This window comes from Ptychodera flava, chromosome 9, assembly GCF_041260155.1.
Source record: "Ptychodera flava strain L36383 chromosome 9, AS_Pfla_20210202, whole genome shotgun sequence".
Lineage (NCBI taxonomy): Eukaryota > Metazoa > Hemichordata > Enteropneusta > Ptychoderidae > Ptychodera > Ptychodera flava.
Genome location: NC_091936.1, coordinates 26,333,209 through 26,356,733, shown reverse-complemented (window position 1 = coordinate 26,356,733; position 23,525 = coordinate 26,333,209). Strand labels below are relative to the sequence as shown.

Below are 23,525 nucleotides of genomic sequence, written 5' to 3'. Positions count from 1 at the left end.
CGGCCGGGGTACATTCCCTTATGTAGACGGCGGAGTTATCCATCGACGGATCCCAGTGGTGTGAATGGCCTCTGGTATGCAATTAATTGCGCTACAGTCCTGCGCGTTCAGCGAATGTGTTTGAGCGAAGATTTCACGGACGAGGTCGTTCCAGTTTCAAAAACATACCGTTTCGTGCCAGATTGTGGCCTTAAAACATACTGTAAGTCGGGGTTAAAGGTTACAAGGCGTTGTAACCCACCTGTCGATTCTCATAGTGGCTATTTCAACGATTTGCTTGTGAAACCTGTCACGACCTGTTTATGGTATGTCAAAAACTGTGACAGCTTATACAATAAGCTCACAGGGTAAAGGAGAGACATTAAAGCCCTATTAGCTATATCTTTTTTGCGTTTGCTTTGATTAGATGGCTTGAAATCAAATGTTACTTCTGTAAAAGTGCATACCGAAGTGTGATCATAGAACGTGTTTTACACATTGGCGACGAACGCACAACATAGATATTTTAAAACTTAGAGTTGCGACTCAAATACGACCGCTGCAAATACACTCGTAAGCGCCAGAATTTAATCGACCAAAGCCATCACGAAAGATTGAAAAATAGTAACAGTTTAAAAGAAAATATTGCTGAATAACAGGAATAAAAAAACTCGAAAATTGGATGGCATGTTGGTGTGCACAGAGATACAGCCAATGGGGCTTTAAACAAGAGTAAATGAAACGATAACCGGAAATACACTTTAAGGATGTACGATCGGTAAATTAAAAGTAATGTCATTTCTCTAAATTGTCAATTTTTGGATTCTGCTTTGTAAGTATTATCAAAATGTGTGATAAAAAATAGGGGTCACCGCGCTCGTTTGTGAGATAAATGACCATGAATTTTGCCATTTGTGAGGAAAAATGCTGAGTCAGCATTTTTTCACCAATGCATTTTCTATGGACGAAATAATTCAATGCTGTTTATCTCAAAATTTAGCGCGGTGACCATAAAATTTTATTTGATCAGTATTATTTATTTCTCTGGACTGAGCTTTGTGCAAATTTTCATGAAAATGACATTAGTAGAAATTGATTTTCCAGCAAATTTCAATGTAATCCTATGGGAAGTGACAAATTCCACGCGCGCGTACCGCAAATACACTTTAAGTGGGTCAAGATGTGTGAGAATATCCGAGGTGTGATCCCTGAAACAATAGTTGAAGGCGTTATTTAGACTTCTTCTCCAGTATATCTCAAGTTGATTTGCACTATTTTATTCCAACATATGACAACTAATTTACAGCGTAAATATTTATGCTCTCGTGAGTCTACCTGCTGGTTAACTAAACATTAAATGGACTATTTTAGTTTCCAAAAGGAAAAATATCTGTTTCATGGCATAAAACGATATAAATGTTTTTATTGGAATTGTCTCAACTTTATTTCTTTTTTTCCATGATAAAAGTTTACCCATATCCAATGACAAACTTTTAAGTTCTCAAACCATTTCAAAAGTTTGTCATTGGCAGGAATAGAGTGTCTTTGTATAAGATTAGAATACGAATACAATACTCTACATTTAAATCTAGGAATGGGTTTTCGTGAATTGTGGAGATGAATAATCATCCTCTACAGAATACACATGGTAGAAACATTTTAATTTAATCGACCATCCAGCACAAAATGGCCAACATACTTTCACCCTTTTAAAGTACACAAATGTCATAGGAATTATGCTTATTTATCTTTAGTTTGATTATCAATTCATAATGAGCATTCGGCATAGACAAGAAAGGGCCGTTGGAGTGGATCTTAGGCATGGCGTGAAGGGCTTTTATCTCCTATAAATAAAACTTTAGTGAGTGACATATCGGATTTAGTTTTGTGAGCTTCCTCTGTGTTGGATTCCGTACAACTTAATTGCTAAACTGCCAAACACCTGGCGAGAGGTCTTGCGTAAGATCACGACATGGTGTACATTTCGGAATGGTGAGTGCAAATATAGGTGTAACAAGTGGTGGGGAATACGTGTAGCGGATCAAGCCTACAAGACAATTACAGTTCCCAATAATAATAATAATAATAATAATAATAATAATAATAATAATAATTTATTGTTTAAAGAACGCTACACACCTTGTCTCAGCGGTCTGTACATTACAAGACAATTACAGGTAGAAATAAAAAAATCGAAGAAAATACAAAATAAATCAGAGAAAAAGAGTGTAATTAAAACCAATCGATGAAAACAAGCATGCTTAAAATCTAGCAAAAAAGGATCCCACCCAAAAACAGCAAAGAAGGTATTTTAAAATCTCAGTAAAAATGATAAAAAAAACCCCAAATAAAATATAAAAAATGCAGGTAAAATTATAACCTAGTCAGCAGTAGCATTGACGAAAAATAACGGTTTTAAGAGACTTTTTTTATCATCCGAAGCGCGCTCGGGCGGCAAACTATTCCACAGTATAGGGGCATACACGCTAAAAGCTCTGTCACCATATCTTCTAGAAAGTTGTTTCCCGTGATCTTTGACAGAAAAGGGATTCAATCTTACACCGACACTCCTTCTTGTATTATGACGGACAAATGGCCAACATATAGTAGACAGATTTACAGTTCGGCAACCGATGATTGAATGGTCAATTTACAGATAACGACAACGCACGGATATCGAGAGATTGGGACAAGGTGTTTAGAAATACTGTTGTGTAAGTAAAGGAAACCCTCCCCCCCAACAAACAACCAAAACAAAATTGAAACCACACTGTAGCTCGAAAAATCTGTACACTGTAAGTTTACATCTCTTAAACTTTCTATGAGTCATGAGATAGGATTTTGCATTCTTGAACTGATCCATCAAAATTTTTGTGTGGCTTGCATACTTTTTGCTCAATGTCATTTGCATAATTAATTATTTTAGAAAAAACGGATAAACGTTGAGAACGACTGCAAACAAATTAATGACATTTGCTGGAAATCTTGATCACACCAGGATATATAAACCGTGAAAGATATTTAAGCAATAAAGCACACCAAGCGATGGTATACCACGAGATTTTGACCAGTTCACGACATATATGCACGAGCGTGGAACGTCATAAACGGAGTTTTGCTCAAGCGGAGAGCTCGCGTGTATGCCAGCCGTGGTATATCGCCAATATACCACGGTTCTTTTCGCGTCTCGCCAAATCAGATCGCTGCATTTGCACCATCAATATACTGGTATGATATAATAATTGGTAAAACGAAAGATAATTGCTAATTAGCATATTTGATGAACTTTCCTTATTAGGGATACATATCTGGATTGATTCAATTAAAGATGATACAACTTTCTATGTACATCAAAGAAACTATGATCAAACATTGGGAAAGTCGTTTAGCATAATTACTTTAGCTAAATTCTAATTTGCATATTTAACAAACTTTCCTAATTAAGGAGATATATCTGGATTGACTTGTTTGAAGTTGACGAAACTTGTTATGTGCAAAGAAGATACTATGATCTAACTTTATCGAAAGTCATTTAGTATTTTCAGATCAGCATATTACGAATTCGCATATTGAACGAACTTTCCTAATTAAACATGTATATCTATATTAACTTTGTCAAAGTCGACAAAACTTCGTATGTACATTGCAGATACTGGGATATAACATTCTGAAAGTTGTTAAGCATTTTTACGGTAGCGTATTACTAATTTGCATATTTAATGAACTTTCCTAATTATGGATATACATCTGAACTGACTTGATCAAAGTTGACGAAACTTGTTATGTACATTGGAGATACTATTATCGAACATTCATGAAAGTTGTATCAGCTTTTTAGATCAGCTTATTAAAAATTGGCATATTTGAAGCTTTTTACTTAAATAGGGATTACCGGTATGTCTGAATTAACTCAACCAAAATTGACGAAACTTGCTATGTACATTGAAGATAACTATGATCTAACATTATCAAAGTCATTTGGCATTTTTGCTTAAGCAATTTGCATATTTAAGGAACTCTCTTATTTAGGGATTTTGCTAGGTACATTGGAGATACTGTGATCTATTATTACTGTAAGTCATCTAACATTTTAATTCAGCTACTTACTAATTTGTATATTAAACGAACTCTCATAATTAAGAATGTATATCTGAATTAACTAGATCAAAGTTCACGAAACTTGCTATGTACTATGAAGATACTATTGTCTAACATTATTAAAAGTCATTTAGCATTTTTACTTCAGCTTATAACTTATTTGCATATTTAATGAACTTTCCTAATGAGAGATAGATATCTAAATGATCCAATTTGACGAAATTTATATACTGAAACACGGAAGTATCTTCAGTTCATATCTTGTCAAAGACTTAAATATAGAATATAAACATATCGTTTCAAGTTATTTACAGGTCTGAAGTTGTCGCACCATTGACGTCTGCAAGATCATGGGTTCTAACATCGCGGGGTACTTTTTGCTATTCACAACTAAATACGTTTTGTTAGCTTCCTTCTTATACTACATGCGTGATGCAACACAATTCTTAAGGGGATTGTTTTTTATATTTACTTTTACCATCTGCGATAAACGTTCAAACTTTTGTAGAATGATAGTTCAAACCAAAGTCTGAGTTTGGCTAAGAGTAATGAATGCAGACTTGATCCTTAGTTTTTACTAGTCTGTGAATGGTATGTCAGATGTTTGTATTGAAATCTTATTTTGAAAAACCGTTGTTGTCTCATCTTCGATTGTCAAAGTAGCTCTCAAACACATCAGACCAAATCCTTGAACTTTTCGGATTCCACATATTGACAGAGGCACAGACCTTGTCGTGTGTGGCGCTGTCCTCTGACAGGGTTGCGTAGCTTCTGTTGATTGACTTTCCGGACGTAGTCACCACAAATCTCAGCAATGGTCTTTCGCGCTGTTTCCTGGAAAATAAACAAACCAAATGGTAAAAATACCGCAATTATACGGTGTCGCTCAAATTTGATCAGAATTGGTACATATCAAAGATCAACAATAAGTGTTATTTCTATCTGTTCAGTGCAGGAAAATTATACGTTGATGTTATGACAATTTCTGCACAGTACAACCAAAAAACAACAAGAAATATTTAAACCAGAAAATTAAGAATGACAAAAGTAAATAAGGTCTGAAACTTTAGGTACTGAAGGTCAACTTTAGCAACATGCATAGCAGAGAATCTTCCAACCATGGATGTGCAAAAATAGACATCCATGGTTTCAGCAGATCTGTTAATATGTCACAGTTCATAAACAATGACAGGAAATGACTAATTAGCTGTTTCAGTTACTGCTACCACTCCAAAACATAATAGGTACCATGCATACAAATAGGTTAAAGGTCAAAATCCTCTTATTCAGTTGTGTGGGCTGATTCAGTTCACTGCCACCACTCCTGCACATTTTAGCAGGATTTCCCTTTTTCTTACCTCATTTGCACATTTTTGACACTGACGTGTTCATTTGAACAAATTCACATCTCAACCCCTACATCTACCTGTGCACCAAATACTGAGAAGGTAGCTTTGGCGGTATGGGAGCCTTTGTGTGTGACGGACATACATCCGCACATACATACCCACATATATACAGACACACAGACGCCACCGACTCATCATATAAGCTCTTTTTGGTATTTATATATAAAACCAAATATGAGCTAAAAAACACAAGAAAAAACGTACAGATTTTTCATCTGTGTTGGTATTATGACAAAGGAAAATCTTTGAATTTTTTCGACCTATGAACTCTTGATTTTCAGAATTGTTTGTATGGATAACTCAAGTTTAATTTACTTGTCAAAATGTCCATTCTGTGTGTCGTAAACCATCCGTAATTCGTAAACTCGTCACGTAAAAACTTTGCGGACTTAAAATTATATATATATATATATATATATATATATATATATATATATATATATATATATATATATATATATATATATATATATATATACTTGTTTAGTTCAAGATCAGCTGGAGTAGAGTGCTCAATACTAGAGTAGAGCTAAATACACAAGTTGTGTATATACATATATATATATTATATATATATATATATATATATATATATATATATATATATATATATATATATATATATATATATATATAAACACCACCTATAAATAGAATGGTATGTCCCAATCATATGTATAAGAATGTCGAGCTACGAATCCTTTCACTTCTGTCAGAGGATTGCTGGATGCATGAAACTTAAGTAACAGATTTCATTACTTTGTACTTGAAGTAATTTGTGATATATATATATATATATATATATATATATATATATATATATATATATATATATATATATATATATATATATATATATATATATATATATATATATATATATATATATATATATATATATATACGAAAATGGTTTGCTTGTCAATACAGGCAAAGTATAGTGCTCAATGCATTTCTGCAGGGCGGTAATACTGAGAATCTAGGAACTTGTAGTTGTCACTCTACAGGCTGTTTCATGCGGTAAGCAATCATCATTCTCGAACTTGATTAAGACCCACTTTCCAGAAGGCCACCGTCTACACAACCTCTTCAACAAAAACAACGTGAAAGTAAGCTACAGTTGCTCCAGAAACATGGGAAGTATAATCAAAGCCCACAACAACCAAATACTGCATAAAGACAGGGAACAAGAGAAGTTGTGCAACTGCCGAAAAAAAGACGATTGTCCACTTTCAGGAAACTGCCTCACCTCTTCAGTAATATACAAAGCCACTGTAACCACAAACAACGATCAGAAATACTACATTGGACTCACGGACTCAACCTTCAAACAAAGATACACGTATCACAAGTACACATTCAAAACACCCAAGCACAGAAATAGCACAGAACTATCAAAATTCATATGGAAACTCAAAGACAACAACGGAAACTACGATATCAAATGGTCAATCATCGACAGAGCTCCCCCTATTCAAATAAAACCAAACGCTGCAACCTTTGCATAACAGAAAAACTCCATATAATTTATTCAGACAGCAAATCAACCCTTAACAAACGAACAGAATTCCTCTCAAAATGCAGACACCGCAGCAAATTCCTCCTCATTAATAACTGACTTGCCATTGGCCGCAACCGCTTATTTGAATATGCATACTCACCTGCAACACAATATAAACAGTCCCATTCCCGCCAAATACTCACTCCTGATGATTGCTTAGCGCATGAAACAGCCTGTAGAGTGACAACTACAAGTTCCTAGATTCTCAGTATATATATATATATATATATATATATATATATATATATATATATATATATATATATATATATATATAATATATATATATATATATATATGAAATAGCACAAATTACTTCACGAATAAACTAATAGCTAATAGCTGATAGGACCATAGACAGGTTACGTAGAGAGTGGTTGGGTAATTGTAATCTGTAATTATTTTCAGCAGTCGTAATCCGCATATTTCATTTGGGCAAAACGTAGACATTGCTCATTCAAATCAGCGCTGCGATTGTGTCACCTTTATCATGAAAACAGACCACATTCTTGGGTTTGGAACGTTTTAGTTTAAATGTGGTCGATGCAAAAGATAACAGTACAATGGTCCACATCTGTAGAATGATTTTACATGATGGGCTCGTGTTTGCCAGGGTCGCCAGCGTGCCATGTTTTGGCCGGAGGTACAAGCCTTCTGTAATCAATCGATCAGTCTTCAGTTCTCGGCCTGGTCAACGTTAGCGCTTCGTACAAGATTAGGGATGGCCATGTTGTTGAAGAATTTGTCATTTGCAATTCGTTGTGAGTAACCTGACATCACCAAGTATATCATTGTGAGATGTAATTTTTTTATGGTTTAATTCTAATATTTAGTGTATTGTTTAATTTTGTGCAATGAAATACATGTCTCTAAACTAGTTTAAATAGGAGTGTCTGTGTACTTTTCATTGTATCCCCATCCTCCAGCCTTTCTCACAATTAGTTAGGCAAGACATACTCCTGGACAAAATTTTGACTTTTGGGTTTTTTTGCACTTTCTATGTGTCAGTTCTCATTCCAATGAACTCCAGGTGCTAACGTCATTTTACTTTTCTCCATCGTGTTCATGGACAGGCAGCGGACAACTCTTTTGTGTGGGTATACTAACAGCGGAGAGTTTTGGTCTAAAAGACTACTGATAACCAATTATCTCGACACTTCTTTTGTGTGAAATAGTACGAATAATTGAATGCATGATTAAATTTAGAGACTTGCCTAGTAAACTGCCCAATATTGAAATTAAGCAACATAGTTGAAACAACAGGCACGAGACAAAAAGTAGCGCGCACACACACACACACACACACACACACACACACACTTTTCCTTACTTTAATTCCTGATTCTAAATCAGTGGTATCAAGCAAGGGAGTGATTTGTGAATCATTGGTATCGCACTCATTGGCAGTGCTGTCTTCAATTGAAGTGCCACTAGACTCCGAAATCTGAAATGTAAGTTTTTATATGTTTAGCAATGTACGATTTACGGTGCTCGGTTAGGAAAGTCCAGATAAATACAGGGGGATCTGAATATGGTAACCATTGTGAAATCGGTTTAGAGTTTGTGATACTACACTTGTGGACATTATTCTTACTTCCTTGCGATAAAAAGACTGTATATAATACAATTTCTCGAAAGCTTGGCATGACTATGGAAGAACCATCTTACGCACAGACAAAAGTTAACACACTTGACAGAAACATACCTTTAGGCCTACTTTCGTTTGTCTGGCATTCAAGTATCTCTCTAGGGTATCCTATATTTGTACAAGGGAAAATTCGGAGGGTTATAAAGGTTGAAAAAGGTAGCTTTCCCTTAGAGCGTTGCTGATTCCACTTTGTTACGTCGTTGGCTCATACACCGTATTCTTCATCGAAAACGAAAGGAATGTAAGACTGAACTACTTGTTCATACTTACCAAGCACTTTGAGGATTTGAAATAAACCAGATAAAGCTAGACAAACGTTAAGAAAGGCGTAAAATCGAAATTGCACATTATTTTCTGTTGCAATGATTCTTCAATCAGATATTGTTTAGCACAAACATTGACATGTATAATTTTAGTTTTTTCCTAAATTCTGATGGATGTGTTTTTTTAACTTTCTCTGATGTTTTGTCAAATAAATCAATCGCCTACTAAGTGAATAGAGGTTTGTGAACATGTGTTTAGATAACTTGTACGGTATATCCATCCGCTAAAAATCGCAAATTACTTTGTTAAAGTTGTGCCTACTTTTTTTACTTGTCCAGGATATTTATGTAAGAGCTCATTCTATACAAGGCCCGCAGTTTTACCTTAAAAACTTAAATGAAAATGAATAAATGTGTTGGAGATTGGGCTGCTTCTTTAAAACAGAATAAATTAGTCTGAAAAACTTAATTTTGTAGTAAACAGAGTTCGAATTAGCCGATTTCTTCAATTCTTTATCATGAAAACTGATATCGTTATAATGTAGGACATTGCAGTGTTTCTAATTTACTAATAATATTTTCCAGCATGGTGTTTGACTCTATCAGCTTGATGATAGGTAAATAAATAAGTAAGTAAGTGAGTGAGTAAGTAAGTAAGATGTAAGTAACTAAGTAAGTAAGTAAGTAAGTAAGTAAGTAAGTAAGTAAGTAAGTAAGTAAGTAAGTAAGTAAGTAAGTAAGTAAGTAAGTAAGTAAGTAAGTAAGTAAGTAAGTAAGTAAGTAAGTAAGTAAATAAATGAACAAATAAACAAATAATAAACAAACTAAAGATTAATATATTAAAAACGGCTTTTATGATTGAGGCGCGAAGCATCACAACGTATGACACACTATTTACATGTAACTTCGTGATTTGTAAACTTCCGATCGCTTATTGACTTTACTGCAAAATCGTAACAGCAAGAAGAATAAATGTATCCTCCTAAAATCCTCAAACTAAACCGTTTACTTATGCAGAGTTTGTGTTTGAGATGTGAGTAGCAAACATGTCCGTTGCTAACTTTTATACCTTTTTTTGTGTTACCACAGACGTGATCTCATTAGCTGTGTTTTAAGTAATACCGGAAAGTAAGTCATCATGTCTTGTCTGTTCTGACATGTATAACTTTTCGACCAGGCTGTCAACATGCATGCTTTCCTGTCTGGATCCCGGAAATTACGTCATAATGTCCTGTATATTCGAACAAGTAAAGTTTTTTTACCAGGCTGTCAGTATGTTTTTTTTCGGGCACTTAAACTACTTCTAAACGGAGCGTAAGATTGACTGGTACCACCTGTTGTGACTTTAACGCTTGATAACTAAATCAACATTAATACAGCAATGTAACATTAAACAAGATTTTTTCTTGTCAAGCTATAAGAGCAATTCCATCACCTTTATCTGTGATGGCCAATCAATGACTTTCACTCGCATTGCAACTTGAAAACAAATATGCCGTCAATATCGTTCATGCTTACTGACGTCCCATGAGTAGAAATGGCCGAAAAGTCTCTTTTAGCATAGAGAGAAGAATGACATTTATGATGACCGAATATCACCTATCAAATATCAACATACAGACACATACTGCATACTATACATCGTTTTCAATCGGGTTCGAACTCACGAGCTACGGCATCCAGTCACCTGGCGGAGAAGCAACATACAGAACCGCTGAGCCTAATCCCCTCTCAAAAAATAGTGGTTCAATAACCGAGCTGTTAGTTGTTACATTTTTCTGACTGCGACCCCTTCAAAAGTTGTAGAGTTCACAAGTACTAACGCTAGTACACTCACTTTCACGTTATCGAAGCAATGGATACATCGCTTAAAGGTATACAGTCACCTGTATATGGTCAAAGGGGCGTTCCTTGTTATTCAAAATGCCCATGTGAGGGCGCTGTTTTTAAAAAGCGGCCACCCGCTTAAAATCTGTGGTTGGTTAGATTTTCTCTTTCTATGGTAACTGTGGCAAAATTGGAACAGGTGACAGTATACCTTTAAACTAGGCGAAAGACATTCTCAACGAAGACAATAGTAAAAGGATACTCTTTGGTTGGAACAGCGACTGGTTTTCACGTATCCCATGATGATATCGTAACTGAGAAGGCCATAGTTGACAGCTCTTTCAGCCTTGTTTCCTATCCTTCTCACCTGTAACGAACGTATTCGGGATAAAATAATGATTTCGAAGTCGCAATCATCGGTAATGGTAGGTGAGACTCTACACTTTGGTCACGCTATTGTCATTATCAGGGTCACTGAATCGCTGACGACAAATGAATCTTTGTATTAACCCTTTGGGCGCAAAAGTCAATTTTTGATGCCCTTATAAAATATACCTTGGTTATTTTTGTCAGATTTTTGCCAAATTTCGATAAAAAATTGTGGCCAATGAAATGTTGTGTCCATTTGGTCCAAAATTATCAAAAGAGTTACAGAAAAGTTCATAAAAATTGGTAAAATGTTGCACTAAAATTTTGGTGGTAAAAAAATACAGCACTCAAAGGGTTAAGGTGTGGGAAACTGTCATGCATGCATAAAAATTGGAAACAGCCCTGTGTATTCTGCAGTAAGGCTGAGCAATAACCAAAGTAGTGAAAAGATGCTTTGTTACATGTAAAACCTCAATTAGCTTCAACATTTGATGCGTTTGTTTGTAAACTACAATTTCTTCTACTACGCGTCAAGTCATGACGAAATGCTGATGTTCAACTTGTTTAAATTGCCTATATTGTTAAGTGAAATGTAATTGTAGACAACTGAATCTTTGTGCGGACCAGATTTCTCTTGCCAACAACAAAGTTAAACATGGTAAACAGTCTGTTGCGTTGGCAAGCTTGAATACTTTGTCCTTCTACATACTATGGTGTGACGAAGAAGAATGAAGAAGCACCCTTGTTTTCTAGAAACTATTAACGGCTAAGGGCTGCAACTATTGTGCCTTGAGTTTGAATGCGCCTTGGCAACAGATATTCAGACTTTCAAACATTACAATGTTCTTTTGGCCTACCACTTTTTGGGGGCTCACTTTGAAGCATATGGAGTGAATAAAGCTTTCACCGGCTTAATTTTTTGAAAATCGGGAATTTGTTTTCCCCTTTATTGGTTACACAGGGATGACGGCCATTTTGAATTTCAAATATCGGTAAAAATATTACGCAACTTGTTTCTGTAATACCAAACTTGGCATGATGACGCCTTATTCTTATTCTTGATTGTAAAAGAGAATGTAGACTTGGTTCAAGTCGGTGAATTTTAAACAAATAAAATCATTTATCATAGTTTCTCTTGTGTCTCTCCTATTTCATACAAACCTATTCGGAATTTGGTAGCCCAGGCCAGGTTTGCCCAGCGATTGAATGCATTACCTTTGAGTCTGCGCAGTATAGTGAGTTAGTTTCTGCCGGGTTCCGGGTATTGCGTTCACCAACTCATCGCGTCCACTCCACTCACGCGCGCGTTTCAAATGAAAGCAAAATAAAAATCATTGCGTTCACTCCACTCAAATATTCACAAATCACAGACTTGAACCAAGTCTAAAAAGAATGGTTAAACTTTGCTTGAGGAAAGTTCGAGCAAAGTCTTTCACTGTCGAGGTGCAAACTACCTTTTAAAAGTTAAGTTGACGTTTAAAGTTGACATACATTCTCTATATATGGTATAGCATCGAAAGCTTGCACATGTACAATGGATCAAAGTACTTTACGAGCAAAATTCCACTGAACAAGCAGCGAAGATAGGAAGTGGTGTACAAAACATAAAATACATTTCCATTCATAAAGCGATGTATTGTATATTTACTCGGAATCTGTTTTCACACTTGTCGCAATATAATATCGGATTTCATCGTCATGTTGTGTGAATATTCACTTCAATAATTACATTTTCATTTTGAAAATTGCCCAGCAACGTGACTGAGGAGTCGGCGGCATTGCTTGTTACTTGGCTGGTTTTGCTGGATCCAGTGAATTGCATTGAAATGCATACGCTCTTTCACAGCCCGTTCTTGGCGACGTTATTGCACGCTATTGACGATAGCACAAAAGCTGTGGGTTCGCCAAGTAAATCGTTGAGGGTAAAGGCCCGTCGGGCGGGCAAGGAGTATGAGTCGGTTGGCTTCGGGAGTCTGCCGATGAAAAGGTAAAACGACAACGGTGACAGTAGGAACTTTTGAAGTTTGGAGAGGCCAGTTTTATAGCCATATTTTCAAATCAGGGGCATCGGGAGGACGCGGAAATTTCCAGATAGGTGTTTAATATACGTGAGTGATATACAATATTTACCTGTAAAACACACCTATTCGCACAAAATCAGATGGTTGGTGTCTCTATGCGATTTCATGCAAGGGAAAAATTTCCCATGTATGCTCGTATGTTTTTGGTTTCTGTATACCGTATGTAAGAATGTGCATGTTCGTCCATCTGCCTGGTTGTCTGTATGTACGCACTATTTATAGGTGGTGAATGGATACATACATACATACATACATACATACATACATACATACATACATACACACACACACACACACACACACACACACACATACATACATACATACATACATACATACATACATACATACATACATACATACATACATACATACATACATACATAAATACATACATACATACATACATACATACATACATACATACATACATACATACATACATACATACATACATACATAAATACATACATACATACATACATACATACATACATACATACATGTAATGAGGCAATATAATTGTAATTCGTCACCTTGAATGTCAATGACCTCAAAATGAATTATGCTACACCGATTAAAACAGGCCTTACCACGAAAAAAGTCGCTATTAGCACGATCTGAGTGACAGTCAAGAGACAATATTTCACGAAACTTGAAAGGTTGTCCCCGCCAGTAGCCCGGGGAGGGAAGCCATCTAATAGGATCTCCAAGCAAAACACCGTTCCAATGAGGATATACGGCATATTCACCACAATGGCAATGATATGCAGTATCTTTACAGTCTGGGATCGGCAACAACGATGAAAACAGCGGGATAGAGTGGTTTTAAGAAGGGTCCCAAAAGCACCATCAATGTCTTCTTTGGTGACCTGCAACGGTAAATAAACAGTTGTCCTTCAAATATTTACATTTGCTTGAAAGCACTGAAAATTTTAACGCTTACATCAGAACGAGTATTCACTTTTTTATGTTATCACCTACTGTCTTGTGGCGGCTGAACGTTCATAGCCGTAGTCTGAGGGGGGGAGCGCCCCCCCCCCCGAAATTTGTTTTGGAAAAATGCAAATTTTTCGAATACACAGAGATGCTGATAAAGTCGCTAATAGTTCCGGGACGATTCCCAGCACTCGTGCTTTGAATCGATGGTTTACTAACGTAAAACGTCTCTGTACTTACACTGACTCTTCGCTATTATTTATATTATTGCTATGGTTTATGGTTAACTGAATGAAGTGTTACTTTTTGCAGCGTGCTGGACAAAATGCAGCTGTTTTGAGGTTTAAACGAACAATTAAACATCTTTTTGCATGAAAATGCAAAAAGCAGCGCGTACTCACATGGACTGTGCTTTTAGTCAAGTATTAAACACAGAGTAGTAGCTTTCATTCGAACGCTGTCAGCTATCGCAATTTACCAAAAACGTCGCATCTAGCCATCTATTTTGACACTTGTCAGGAAGCAGGCAGGGTAAGTATACTATTTTGTAGCAGGTCGCATGAATGCATCACAGTGAGTGACTATACGCGCGCGTTCGATCTAATTTTTTATCGTAGTACGCACCTCGAAAGTGAAAGACTTACACTTTTGCTCAAAGTTCCAAAATGACGCTTTCAACCATTCTCTTACCAAAAATAACGATAAAAGTCAGGGGTCACTGTGCAAGGTTTGGAAATAGCGAAACAAATCACCTAACGTTTTGCGATATCTGAAATTCAAAATGGCCTCCATCCCAGTGATAACATTCTGAGGGAAAATTAATTTTTTGATTTTTGAAAAACTAACAAGATGAAAGTTTTTCTTTCTCCAAGAGCTTCAAAATGAGGTCCCAAAAGTGGTAGACCAGAAAAGAAATATAGAGAAATTTGATTCTCACATTCCTGGACGCTGGGAGTGTGGGATCGACGGTGTGGGAAAAATCGATCCCACACTCTCAGAAATCGTCCCACACTCTGCAGTAAATATTAGACGAGCTCTGATTGGATGGTAAACAGTCTGTTTCGTTCCACGCACAAAATGTTATCCAATGGCATGACGAGTAACACACGGACCGGAACTAAAACGTAAGCGGGTCAGAGTAAAGTGGCAGACGACAGAGCCGCAGGCGAGTGTGAGACAAAATATCCCCAACGAGTGTGAGAAATCTGATCCCAAGTCCTTGGGAGGTGTGAGATTCTATTAGTCCGAATATCTGTCTTCGAGGCGCGTTCTAGGCAGGCAAAGCTCTTTTTTGGAATATTTGGTGGCGCTGAAAAGGGCCGTTTGGTGTGTGAGCGATCGATATGATATTAGAGCTTGGAGCCTTTTGTAAGTGTTCCAGTTCGGTACGGGCAAACTGAAACTTTGCTGCATTTTCGAAGTAAGATGTCTACTAATGCAGCAACAGTACCCGAAACATCTTCAAATATGTCCCTCAACTCCGTGTTTAACTGGAGGCGAAATAGCTGATCATGAAGCTCACTCAGAATTCTAGTGTTTCCACAGGGAACCAAGAAATCCGGTTGTTGTTGTTCTTGTTGTTTGTATTGTTGTTTATGTTGATATTAGTCATGTTGTTGTTGAACAATAAAATTCAACGAACATAGCTATTGTATGTAGATGTCCTCAGAAACACTACAAGGATGCTATAATTATGTGACCCCATGTAACTCTCTCCCAACGTACACTCTCTACCTATGTTGGGAGAGAAATTTTAAATTCACTTGTCACTAAATCCTAATCAGCATTGAAAAGAAAGAAAGAAAAATCATAATGAACATGTTTATAATGATCATAGCCATAGAGAAAAGATGCCATACGGAAGTCGTTGAAGTCTGATTTCTATAAACTTTGGCCGAAAATATTGAACTCGATGTTTGTTTTGTTTTTTCATTTGGTATTGGGCGTTTACTTTATATCACACACATAAACTATACCATTGTTATAGCTTAGTTTTCACAATGACCAGGACGTATATCGAGCGGATGCGTAGACATAATAATTGCTACATTCAGTGTTGTTTGCTAATTAAATGCACAATGTAAATTTATGTAAATTACGCAGATCCTAGCTAAGCTAGGCTCTGCCCCCCCTTCCTTTGCAATTTGGTGAGGCTACGGCCATGACGTTTGCGTAGAAAACAAAATAGCTCGTTAAGGTGTTAAACATAAGTGTCAAGGAGCATTCTCTAAACATGGACATCGACCTTCAATGTCGATATAGGTTTACTGTGTCCTGATATTCAACTGACCAGAGGCTCAATAAAGAACGGTATGTGAAATAAAACTCTTGTGATAAAATTGGCACCAGCGACATATCTGAAACTTTATAATTAGAATGTTGTGACGAAAATGTGAAGTTACCCTTATTCCTCTTGAAGACAGCGTGTTGTAGACGTCTGAAGAATCCAGGTTAGACGAGAATCGGGCAATGGTCTTGCCATTAAATTTATCTGCAACAAAATAGCGTTTGTAAGACAGCTTCAGAATGAGTAACATTAACTGTATCACATCAGACGATCTTATATTTAATGTCTTAAATTATGACGATGTCATGTTTATAAATCACAGAAAGCAAAATAAAAAGTACCAAACTTTGTCTCCTATTCAATTCAATAATTTACAGAACATGCTCAATATTGACTATTTGGAACTGGAAGTATGCACTACTAATAGAGAAATAAAAACAAACAATAAATTACTGCATAACTCAGACGTCCAAATCAAAATGTGTGTGTTTCTGGCCTACCCTAGAAAACCCTCCGATCCTAGATATTTATTCGCATTCAGATTATCAAAAACTTTCGAGGGAACTCACTTAATTGTACCGTATTTTATGGGTCTTAGAAAACAAAATTAAAAATTAAAATTTCTTCCGACCTACCTCTCACCTAATTTTCGGATACAAGTTACTGGAATACGCACTTTTTATTTTGGCATAAACATGAAACACGACGCGGACTTAAACATGTCACATTGACTTTTTAACAAAATATACATACTTTGATTAAAAATGTGACACGACCTCCAAAATGTATCTATGCATCTATCATACTTGATTGAATGAGACTGAAGACATTTCAAACAGCTGTCGTAGCCTGTCACTTATGAATGGAGAAAGCAAAAGCAAAACAAATCAAACAATCTGAAATCAGAACTTACCGGCTTCGTGACCGAATGAGAACAGTTCTGAAAGAGTTTCATTTTCGGTGTTATCTGAAATGGAAAATAGTATCAGAGCATGATGTTACGCCAATTGACCACAGAAGTTTATGATGTTATGCTAATTGACTAGAGACGCGTCCGAAGAACAACATATGTAAATGTAAGTGCTAACTATGCAAATCTTCAAAATAACATTAGGTGCAAGCATAAAAAGTTGAACGAGCATATATAGTGAGACAAACACGTTATATGGAGAGAGAGAGAGAGAGAGAGAGAGAGAGAGAGAGAGAGAGAGACGAACCTGTTTTCAGTATTTCGAGAAATTTCTCCCAGAACTGTGGGTCTTGAACTTCAAGATATGTCAAATGGGATATGAAATCGGGAATGATACAATCATGAAGCAAGACTGGAATTACAACTTTCTGTTCTCTGAAAAGATGCTCTCTGAGAACTATCTGCATTTCATATTCACACCATGGACTTCGTAGAAAGTCGGGAGATAACACCAGAACGGTCTTACGGCTCATTTTTATGCAGTTCATGATGTTGCTTGTGATGGCTTTGCCACCGATGAAATCCTTTGAGTCGTAACTGCACTCTATTCCACATTCTCTTTCCAATCTCTCTGCTGTTTTAATCACCCAGTCTTTGTCCTTGCTGCTGCAGGAAAAGAAAACGTCACACTCGGTAGATGTGACGTCTGTGTCAGCGGCGCCTTTGTCTGTAACCAGCCCAGCTTGCTTCTGCGTACCTGAAGTTCCCGCTTGCCTTGCAGGTTTGCTTAAAAATTTAGAGTCGTTGTAGGAGTCCCCGCTGTAAAAGATATTGTTGCTTGCTGTGGGTAATCTGCCATTTCATCTCCATCTGCCTTACCTATAACGCAAGATAACATGCAGTTGAGTTGATCAAGATCTCTTTACAGGGCATGGAAAACATAGTAGAATGTATGACCAGTTCCCCAACAACCTCTGGCATGGATCCACTGGTACTGGGGGCGTTCGTTTGGAGTAGCGGTGTAGTTTAGGGTCTATCTAAACTGGGTATGTCAATACTGTGGTCAAATCCTGCATAATTCTCATATACTTGCCAATGCTTTACATTTTATTATTTCAAAACTATAAATATATATATATATATATATATATATATATATATATATATATTTTTTTTTTTTTTTTTTTTTTTTTTTTTTTTTTTTTTTTTTTTTTCCTAGAAACTTCGCCTTTCCAGTTTGGCTTCAAGAAAGGACATTCAACTGATATGTGTCTTTTCGTTTTAAAGGAAGTAATTAACTACTATAGGAAACATGGAAGTAATGTCATTGTAACTTTCTTAGATGCATCTAAAGCATTTGATCGAGTAAATCATTGGTCACTTTTAAAGAAGTTGATTTCTTGTAAGGTACCGATCTTTATAGTGAGATTTATCCTTGTCTGGTATAGGACTCAGTGTATATTTATTCGTAGGGATGTTTCATCTGATTTCACAGTTTCTAACGGTGTGAAACAAGGGGGGGGGGTTATCACCAAAACTCTTTAATGTTTATGTTGATCAGTATACGACTTACAAATTCTTTAACAGGGTGTTATGTAGGGGGTTGCTTCATAAACCACCTAATATATGCTGACGATATTTGTTCGTTAAGTCCCTCTGTCAAAGGGACACAGAAGCTTGTAAATATATGTAGTAATTATGGTTATATGTACGACATTACCTTTAATACTAAAAAGACTGAATGTTTATGTGTCATTCCTGACAAGTCAAGTACTGTTCGTTTGCCCATGGTGTATTAATTTGTTTTCGTAGAGAATAAAAAGTATCTTGGTTATATATTAACAACTCACTTCAGAGACGATGCTGACATTGAACGACAGAAAAGATCGTTCTACGTTTCAGCTAATATGCTTCTCAGGAAATTCTCCTCATGCTCTTTTGATGTTAAATGTACGATATTTAAGATTTATTGTCATCAATTGTATGGGGCACACCTCTGGTTCAACCATACTGCCAGTGCCCTGAGAAAGTTGAGGGTCGCCTACAACAGTGCGGCTCGGATATTTCTGGGATTTGACAAACGGGGTAGCACCAGTGAAATGTTTGTTACCAATAATTTTTACAACTTCGATGCACTTCGTAGAAAACAAATGTACGGTTTTATGACACGCTTATCGAGATCGAGAAGTGAAAATATGATCGTTAGGCTGGTACATGATCGTCTTTATTTCATTTCCGATATTTGTAAATTGTGGAGCGATTCCCTGTACCTTTGATTTTGTCTTTCTCTACCAACACAATATTATACAAAAGAAGCATATTTTTGTAATGCTCTAAGAAACTTTTGCCTACATGTGAAATAAGAATTATATGGACTGATTTAGTCCGAAATAAAGTTTTATATATATATATATATATATATATATATATATATATATATATATATATATATATATATATATATATATATATATATATACATATATATACATATATATATATATATATATATATATATATATATATATATATATATATATATAATATATATAAAAGCAATCTTTGTAGTTTTTCCTGCCATCTCCTGTTTGGATTTATATTTCAACTAACCCTCCCGGATATCAAATGGTCTACCCCTAATTTCGACTGGATTCTACACTGTATGTTGGCTTGGAGTGTTGACCAGCACAAAAGCAATACACACGTCGAAAGTGAAAGTTCTGAAATTTTGCCAAAGGAAACTTTAACGTATAATATTCATAAATTGACTTTCACGGGGAATAAAATTGGGAAAATTTAGTTCCCTTTCAATTTTTTAGGAAAAAATGGAGCCGATACAAGATAAGGAAGACGTAATTATTTACAGCCTGGGTAATTATTTACAGCCTGGGTACTTCGAAATTTCGAGTAATCCCCCCCTTCCCCAGCTAGCCAAGATGAATTTGAGTATCAACTTTCTAACACATAAAGTTTGACTGACCCCCAACATACAAAAGTCAAATATCTATATATGTTTTTGTAAAACTTACAAAAAATACAGCAATAGTAAAGACCTTTCATATCCTGGTTTACCCTGCTAAATTATCGTCAGTTTTCTTATGAGGGTTGAATAAAGGTGAAATCAAAATATAGATATAAAAGCTCACGCTATAACCAGTATCCAACCGTAAAGTATTGTTTAATGTGGATATGTATCATTACAGGTTTTTCGATAGGATCTGTCAGGGGAGAATTTAAAAGTACAGGGGAGACCACGCGAGACGCTGTGGGGAGATTGCCGGAGGGGTGTGTCCCCTCCCCGACATGGAAAATTTTGAGAAATTGATATTTGCAAGGTGCAGTCTGGTGCCATCTGAGAATTGTTTTCAATTTGTTTGTTACAGAGTAAAACTGTCAGAAAACTGTTAGAAAATGACATAGGGAGAGCACGAGATGAAGATGTCCCTCCTCTCGTATGGAAAATTTTGAGAAATTGATGTGTACGATGGTAATAATAGTAATGATAATAATAGAGGATTTTTATTACATTTTTTTGCATAATCAGTGTTTGAGTCACAATGTTCAACAATCGAACAATGACGATACATTTTGTACCTGGAAACTGTTCTCAGTTTGCATGAGATTGCAGATCAGAGAATATGCGGAATGGCAAATTTGCGATTTTATTTTGACATTAGCAAAGTTTTACATGTGTGTAAACGATATTAATGGACCAACAGTTAGTGTACGTCTTTTTCTTAGTCCATTCATTATTTGTTTACAGCTTTGAGATTTTACAGCCGGAGACTTTGCAAGCCGTGCTATTTCTCCGGCTACCCGGCTTCTAATTAAAAGCCTGAATACGGTATGGTTAAATATCACAGTATTTTATTGAACTTGAGTCGATTAAAATATATGTTTCTGTGATAAGGATGAATTCACAACAATTCAGTTTTGTCGTAGATCCGGAGCACTATTAATGGTCTTTACTGAGAGCATTCCTTGATGACCTTCTCTTTATATTTAACATTTATAAGAGTAAAATATACTTTATTAGATAACCATTTGTATGCACAGATTGCATTTTATGCATTTTTATTCATATGGGCATCAAAACTGTGTTTCTGCAATATTGCGTTTATCAAGAGATTGCCAGAACTTCTGTCAAAGAGGACAGACAAAATAAGCAAGACAAAGAAAACAAAAATTTAATGTATAAATTAAATCTACATTGGGTTGAAAGATACAAGAAATTTTTACTGCTCAGGTATTTTTTTTACCATGACAAATTAGTTTCTTGCAATAAAACAAGGATGTTTATCGAGACAGTCCAATGTTTTGTATACTTTGTAGAATTAGCTTTCTTTACACATTCTCTTAAATGATCAGTATCCTGTAAAATGGAGATTAGATGTTTCTTATGCTTGATCAGTCAAGTATATCATTTTTTATCAGGAAATACTGAAACATTACTATTATAGTAATGATAGTCAATATACTTGGTTTACATATCAAATTGTACCATGTTTTTATAAAATTGTACCATTTAAAATCTATTTTGTTTCATTCTTTTCTATAATTTTTGTATCATTTCATAGCTACACTAAGTGCTTCAGTACATTTCCAAAATGTGAGTAGCCACCCTTTTTCCTCTCCACATTTCGAGCGACCGCCTTGCAGCTTTCAATTTTTTGAATGACGCCCTCGAGGCCTCGGATTCCTCTGACCCCCAGGCCATAAATAACGACGGCTCCCTAAGAAGTAACCAATATTGTAAAGCTTTGAGAACTGGGTATCATGCATATATCCCTCTAGAATCGTGCATGGCTGCAACAACTCAACGTTGAGTCACACTTCGCACCTCTGTCGACATCCAAATGTTGTGTCTTACCTCGTCTTTGTGTGTTGGCAGTCTCATCGACGGGCATTTCTGCTGTCGCCATTACGATATTTCAACTAGGGTATCGAAGCGGTGGATACAAAGAGAGATAACGATATATAGATAGCGTTAAAAATGAGGCTCGTCCCAGCGCTACGTTGCAGTATATTTACAGCAAGGACAGTGTTCTAAAGAAAAGAAGGGAAATTCCACGTATCAGTTACAAAGTAATGTGAGTATGCGCAGTGACTCTTTATGTGACCATCGTTGAACTGTGAATATGCAACTGGCCTAATCTGATTAAAATCAGATGTACAGATGGCAACGTTTCCACTTTTTGGTGTTCATTGCTGTTATTGTTATCTGATAAATTTGAGCAGGGCTGCTGCTTCTTCTAATACAGTATAAGCTCAGCATTAATCTCGCTTGACCTATTTCGCTTTGCTGACCCAATTTAAAGCATCAAAGTAAAGTGCGCCGCTGGCGGTAGGTTTTCATGATCCATGATACGCTGATAATTAAGTTATTACCGTTGTATTTGGATATTCATACCATACCTATTATGACACATTTAGCATAACTGAATGTGTAGCTATATGTCAAGCTTGGTGCGGCGCATTGGATATATAAACCTCTCAGCACTTTAAACTCTTGTGAAGAAAAATATATAAAATTCGATGAGTGGCCAAGGAAGGGGTATTGATGCTTGAAAATCTGGCAATTATAATTTCAAGTGTCATATAATCGAGTTTCATATGTTTTATGTATGTATTTATGACATTAAAACTTTCGTGATATTGCAAGGTTTCTGACTCTGGAAATCAGACAAAAAACCAAATTAGATGACGAAACCATTCGAAAATTTTGGTCAACTGTAGTCCTGACGATTTGGTTGTTAGTAATTAATGCAATGATGCAGGAAATAAGAATAAAATAGAGGAATAGCGTAACTGAGCTACTCGATTCACTCTCACAAACTATAGCCTGAGTTATCCATATGCCGTTGACCTACATTTCCATTGTTTTTTTGTCATGATATCAATCTAACATTGGAAATGAGCAAAACTGAGTAAAACAGATGGCTGAACGGCCAGTTTTTCTATGCAGGTAAACTTTGCTGTCTTCCTATTCCCCCACCATTTGGTATTTGACATATTTTTCCAGCGGTGACGGGTGCTTTATCATTGAAAATAGTCCTGCAATTTTCGAAATCTCTCTGCTTAGCAACCTTGAAAACTACGCTTTTGTTTATATTTTACTAATTATTCAATGAGCTTTTACTAGAGATAAAAAGAA

At 36.0% G+C, this 23,525-nt stretch overlaps 1 protein-coding gene across 1 annotated transcript; it reads right to left on the bottom strand.

Annotated features, from left to right (window-relative positions):
* Window positions 1-4,512: 4,512 nt before the first annotated feature.
* Window positions 4,513-22,691, bottom strand: LOC139141252 (uncharacterized). Its single transcript, XM_070710877.1, has 10 exons — window positions 22,242-22,691; window positions 17,679-18,250; window positions 17,375-17,428; window positions 16,577-16,665; window positions 13,829-14,107; window positions 11,048-11,152; window positions 8,966-9,001; window positions 8,753-8,803; window positions 8,378-8,491; window positions 4,513-4,911 (listed from the first exon to the last, which is right to left on the bottom strand). The coding sequence occupies exons 2-10, from the start codon at window positions 17,917-17,919 to the stop codon at window positions 4,753-4,755; spliced, it is 1,128 nt and encodes a 375-aa protein (XP_070566978.1). The 5' UTR covers window positions 17,920-18,250; window positions 22,242-22,691; the 3' UTR covers window positions 4,513-4,752.
* Window positions 22,692-23,525: the final 834 nt, after the last annotated feature.